General features: G+C 33.4%; 1 protein-coding gene across 3 annotated transcripts in view; it reads left to right on the forward strand.

Moving 5' to 3' along the window:
* LOC111394865 (protein WVD2-like 7) overlaps nucleotides 1–1,590 on the forward strand; it is a 3,681-nt gene extending 2,091 nt beyond the window's left edge. The window contains exons 5-8 of one of the 3 annotated variants that reach the window (XM_023020917.1): nucleotides 112–214; nucleotides 291–377; nucleotides 480–590; nucleotides 677–842. In XM_023020917.1, coding sequence (XP_022876685.1) covers nucleotides 112–214; nucleotides 291–377; nucleotides 480–590; nucleotides 677–808 — 433 coding nt within the window. In that variant the 3' untranslated portion in view covers nucleotides 809–842. Of the gene's footprint in view, nucleotides 1–111; nucleotides 215–290; nucleotides 378–479; nucleotides 591–676; nucleotides 843–1,076 lie in introns of those variants that run through there. The other 2 variants (XM_023020909.1, XM_023020923.1) reach the window with 2 other exon arrangements.
* Nucleotides 1,591–6,025: the final 4,435 nt, after the last annotated feature.

The raw sequence follows: 6,025 nt of genomic DNA on the forward strand, positions 1-6,025 counted from the left end.
AAAAACTCAAATCCTACCGAAGAAATTCTGTGACAGTGTGCTGATCCCATAAATAATAAACACTATTGTAAAAAGAGAATTAACCTTGTCTGATCTGAAACCATGCTCCAGTTATTCAAGACCTTCCAGCACACGAGAAAGCAAAGCGCAAACCTCTACTGTGCCTTCTTCTTTCATCTTCAAAAGTGAAGAACGAGCAGCAAAACGTAAAGAGGCAAGTCAAACACCTCTGGATAATGAATTAATATCAATTCTGATGCCTCAATCTCAACTATCAACCTCTTCAACAGTTCTTTCAGAAGCTAGAAGAGAAGAAGAATGCAAAAGAGCCAGAAAAACAGCTGCTACAAGCAAAATCAAGTGTTTCGTTATCAATTGTATTATTGAGATACTATTGTTTCTGATTATTAACAAGGTTATCCGAAGTTTCTCTTGATAAGAAAACATATTAAATAGTCTCCAACTTCTTGTTTGAGCAGGAGAAACCGAAAATTGATTTTAGAGATATGCGCCATTCCATTGCATTTAAAGTTGGACCAAATGGAAAGACTTCTGCTAAAACGGAATCACCAAATAATCTTGTGAAGAAGGTAATAAAGTATTTTATTTTAATTTTACTTGTTAGCTTTCCTTTTTGGTGCGTTATGTGATTGTCACCAACTTCATGTTTGTGCAGGAGAAACCGAAAACTGATTTTAGAGATTTGCGCCATTCCATTGCATTTAAAGTTGCACCAAATGGAAAGGTTTCTGGTAAAACAGAATCACCAAACTGTCTTGTGGAGAAGGTAATAAATATTTTTATATGAATTATACTTGCTAGCTTTTCTTTTCACTACATTATGTGAGAAACCTGAAATTATGTGGGGTCCGTGAGAACCCCTGTACAGACCCTATGCAAAGGAGCTTTATTTCCACCAAATTTTATCCGAACAAGGCTTAGTTTGTTGTTGCTATAAAATTGGGATTAGGCTCCCTGACTTGAAGTAATCTGTCAATATACCGAGAAACTATTTAAGTTCTCGCTCATGTTTTTATATTTTCTTCCATTGTCTTAATAATAGCAATGAATTGTAGATCCCCAAAATACAAACTTGTGAGGAAGAATTCAAAGAAAAGGCGGCATCAAAGGTCCAGGATAAAGATTCTCGTCCAGCATGGAGGTTTTCGGCAAAGACAGACGGCTCTAAGGATGTTGCAGGAAAGAGTAGCCGCCCCCCAATCTATTCTGCAAAATCATTGCCGAAGAAAAGACAGCATGAAAATGTTTCTCCGAATATCCAGCCTTGATACGTTTGGAAAAGCTTGTGTACGATTACGAAGCAAACTTTTCAGCTGATTGGATAAGAGTTGCCCTCTATATCTTTTTACTACATGGTTATAGAAATGAAGTTTGAGATAGCATACAGGAAGTTATTTAGAGGTTAATTATTGATTTCTTTGTCAAATAGAGGTATGATATTGTGATGGTTCTTTTAAAATTCTTTGTGGGTGTGCAGTTTTCTTCTATAGATTCTGCTTCGGATACACAATTTTTGTATGGCACAATCATTAAATTCTTTTTAAAGATCTGCCATTGGCATTCACTTTACCCGTCTGTAATGTGAATATTCGAGGGAGAAGGGGAATATGGCAGCCACCCTTAGAATGTGGTACCAGAGAATTCCGAGTCCCTAGATTTATGAAAATTATGCATGCATCAATTCTTTGATAAAAAAAAAAAATAAATTTGCCCTGGTGGTGTATCGAAGACTAGTTAAATCTAAAAAGGTAAAATCGCTCATCTCTAAAATTTAAGCTTATGAGATAGTTAAACACTAATTTTGTGTGCAAGTAAATTTACCGTCCAAAATAAAAGTTTTCTGGACTTAGCGTTGTTTGAGATGTACTAGATAAGTTATTTTGTTAGTTGTCTTGTAAATTGTTCTTGAGTACTATATATCAAATATATCTCTGCCACAAGCAACTATAACACAATCGATAACTTTATTGAGTTGTCGTTTCCATTTCGATGCTTGGGTTCCGAAAAATCGAGGCGAATTCTTGTATATATCTACTAATCAACATCACCATGAGGTATCTTCCTAAATGGTTTCTTATGAAAATCACATCATATAAACGTATAGCAATAGATTGTTGTTCGGCATCATGAGTGGCAACTTTTCAATATAACAGGAGAAGTATCCTATATTCTCTTTCGCAAGAGTGATAGCATCGACCACCTCACAATTACTGGTAGGATTGTGCTATGTGTACATAAAGCATTACACCCCCTCACATGGAGGGGGGGCCTACAGACAATAAAATATTCGTGGACTCCCTTCATGTGAGGTGGGTGTAATATATTGTGTACACCATAAGGTGTACACATAGAATAATCCTTAACGGTAAGAACCAACATTGGCAAAATGTGTAGGATTGAGAATGGACACACCTGAGATGAAAAGATGATATTTTGAAAAATTTAGGCTTTATTTGTCTTCCACATTCTACCACATTATTTTTTCTATAGTACTCATTTTCAACCACATATTCTTCATTAAAATAATATTAAACGTAAATAAAGAACTTTAATTTTTCTTTTTTAACCACACATTTCAACATCAATCATTATTCCACAATACATCACTCACAAATAATGGGGCACAAACAAGGACTTAATTGGATTTAGAAAAGTGAACTTTGTGCAAGCTTTGATGTATTAGATTCCATGAAGCATAATCATAGTGGACGAAGCATGAGCGAGTTAATGTTTATTCCTATAGGGTAAAATCAAAGAAAACAGAATAGACCTTAGCAATCATGAAAACAGCCAATGCACATTGATTGGCCACATTTAGATAATGCAACCTTTGATTCTATTTCCATGCATATTCCACATTCATCCTCTGTTTCAGAATCTCTGCAAGCGTCTATTTGTTTCGTCTCTCTTGAAATTATCCTCCCTCAATTCCATCAGATTGCCTTCAAGTTGTTTCAGTGAAGGATATATAACAGCTGTAATAATTTTCTATTCTGCGATATAAGCCTCCGAGTACTTACAGACATTTGACTGGCGAAGGAAGATAAATCATGGAAAAGGATTCGAGTAGAGAAGATAAATAGTAATCATAGAAATCCCGGAAGAGTGGCTTTTCTTTCTTGCGCAGATGCTGTTTGTATTTCATCAACATATACCTGTTTGTACAGAGGTAAATGATTTAGCTTCTAACATTGAAAAACATCATGTGAACAAACAAACTTGGGGAAAAAACCTCCCAATCACGCTGTAACGCAGTTTAATTTGAACATAATCCCCACTCAGATCACAAGGCAGAGCCGCCAACCTGGGAAATTTGTATCATGATCAAAATCAACTATTAAACAAAGATTCTAGACCGATTCTCAGCGTCTATAATGTAATTAATATAATTAGTATCATAAACAGTTGTAAAAAAAGGAGTTAAAAGTAGAAATATTTGACAGAACTTTGGCAAGAACTATGACCACAAAGTGTCAGCTGTATCTTGAGGCAGTGTAGTTGAGCACATCCAACATTCTTTATTTTAGAAAGAAACTTTAGACAAAGTGAAATACTAAGTGCTTGTTTGGAAATGCTTATAAGTTGTACGTCCTAATGAATACGTGTGTAGTAAATTATGAATTCTATGTGACGATAAAAATATATTTGACTAGTTTAAATTAATAGTTAAGCGTTGCAAACATGTACTAAATGAAGGCAACTTACAGATTTCTAAACCTATGCTAGTTCATTTTACAAAAAATTGTATGGTCTGATGCAACTCAGTCTCGCTTACACCTACCTTAATTCGTTTTAAGGTATTTCGTACAGGTTCACATCTAGTAATCTCGTCTTAAGGCATTTCCTTCCTGTTCAACTTCTATTCGTACTTGTCCCAAAGAAAAACACGAGCCAACAACGTCAATTTTGTCCAACCAAAGGCAGCACAAAGGATTGAATCAACTGTGGGAAATAAAGAAAAAAAAGTATAACAAGTTTTGTAAAAACAATGTTTTGAATAGTAATTTTTTTGGAAAATTTGTGGTTAAAAAATAGGAAAATTTTTGGATTACGTTTAAAATATTTTATTGTGTAAATGTGTGGTAGAAAATGAGTGTGTAAATTAAAGAGTTTTGGAATAATGATTGTCAAACGGGGTTTAATCACTTCCAAGATGATATAAATAAGTGATACTTCGTAAATATTTTTATATTTTGACTGGAATTACATTTTATTGCAAAAAGGGCAAGCAAGAAACACATTATTTTAAAGAAAAAAAGTGCGGTAACGCTTACAGCTTGTTAGCATGTTGGATATCAGCTTCAAGAACTTTGATGGATTCTTTGAAAGAAGACTAGTGAGTCTGTTTCTGGCACATCTAATTTCTTAGATGAAAAAGGAAAGATAGAGCAAAAACTATATAGAAAGGAAAGAACTCTTTCGAGAGGATTTAACAGAGAGAGTTTGCTTAATGTAGAAACATTTCTGACTTAGAAAAGGATATCTTTCCTTGTCTCATTCTCTTATGTGGCCTTCTTAGCATAACACATTATGAGCTTGTTTGGGAGTGATTTTGAGAATTGATTTTTTGATCGTTAGGAGAAAAGTGGGGTCCATCTGTAAGAGAAGAAATCAAATATGACGGCAAAAAATTTAAATGACGGTCAAAAAATCAATTTTTTGGGTGAAAAAATCGGGCCCAAACATGCCCTATACGTGCCTTGCATTTATTTCATGTTTTTCAGCCCTGTTTGTCAACTATTATATCACATTATTTTTTTTTATAGTACTCATTCAATCACACATTCTTTATTAAAATAATATTATATATAAATAAAAAACTTTTTTTTTTTAACCACACATTTTAACATTAACGACTATTTCATTCATCATTCTTTGAAATTAAAGGGGGCACAAACAGACCCTCAATTTACTGCCTATCTCAAACTTAGTCAAAAGTACACTTGTTCCCACTTCTTCAACAAGCAAAGAGTCAAGTATAAGAGTATTAACCAACATGGTTTGGATCGTTCCTCTTGATAAGGATAACATTTTATAATGAAATCATAAGTTTCCATATGGTGTTAGAGCTCAATAACTCAAATGAGTGATTCAATCGGTTTAATACTCAAATATGCATTCAAATTTTAAAATTGATGTGTTCGAACGAGCTACCATCGTGCGGCAAAAATCACACATTGTTAAAAATACTATGTCCCTATTCGATGCAAATTAAAATTAGATTTTTAGTAGATTTTGATAAAAAAATGATAAAATGTGTGGTTGAAAAGTTGTGGGTTCCTTAAAACGTATGTTTTAATTGTTGACTTTGACTTAAATTAAACTTGAAATTTAAGTTTTCACCAAATGTAGAGATGTGACGACAAGCCACAAGTCACGCACAAAATTCAGATTTTTTTTTTTGGGTAATCAAATAGGTAAATTATTGATCACCATTGATTAACAGTTGGGGCAATATGTTCATCACTAATTAAGATTGGCTTTTTAAAATTTTAAATTAAAGCACAATTCGTGAATTTATAATCAGTTGCAAACCTTCCTTCACGATCATGTTTGAAAGGCGAGTTGTAATCAATGTAATTGTATTATTTAGTGTGACGTTCTCGTTGCAAAGAGGGTAACTTCCAATAGAAACTAATGCCTAAAGCTCTTGATCAATTGCTAAATTAAAGTTCGACTCATGGGCTTATAATTCGATACATTCCCTACAAATTATACGTGCAAGTTAGTTTTTATTAAGAATTAGATGTTCCATTTTACAAGGTCAACCTTATTAAGAGGAATAGTTCAAGTGGTTATGAATTGATTTTTTGTTTTCATTTTTATTCGATGTGAAATTTGCCGCTTAACGTGCTCTAGTAACATGATGACTCGTTTAATTAGATAATCTTTAAATTCGTGTGCTCATTTTCAGTGTTAATCGAATTGAAAAGTTCGTTGAAATTTAATGGATTCTAATATCATACTAAAACTCAGAATTCCATCTTAAAATATTAACATTATT

This window comes from Olea europaea, chromosome 1 (assembly GCF_002742605.1).
Source record: "Olea europaea var. sylvestris chromosome 1, O_europaea_v1, whole genome shotgun sequence".
Classification (NCBI taxonomy): Eukaryota; Viridiplantae; Streptophyta; class Magnoliopsida; order Lamiales; family Oleaceae; genus Olea; species Olea europaea.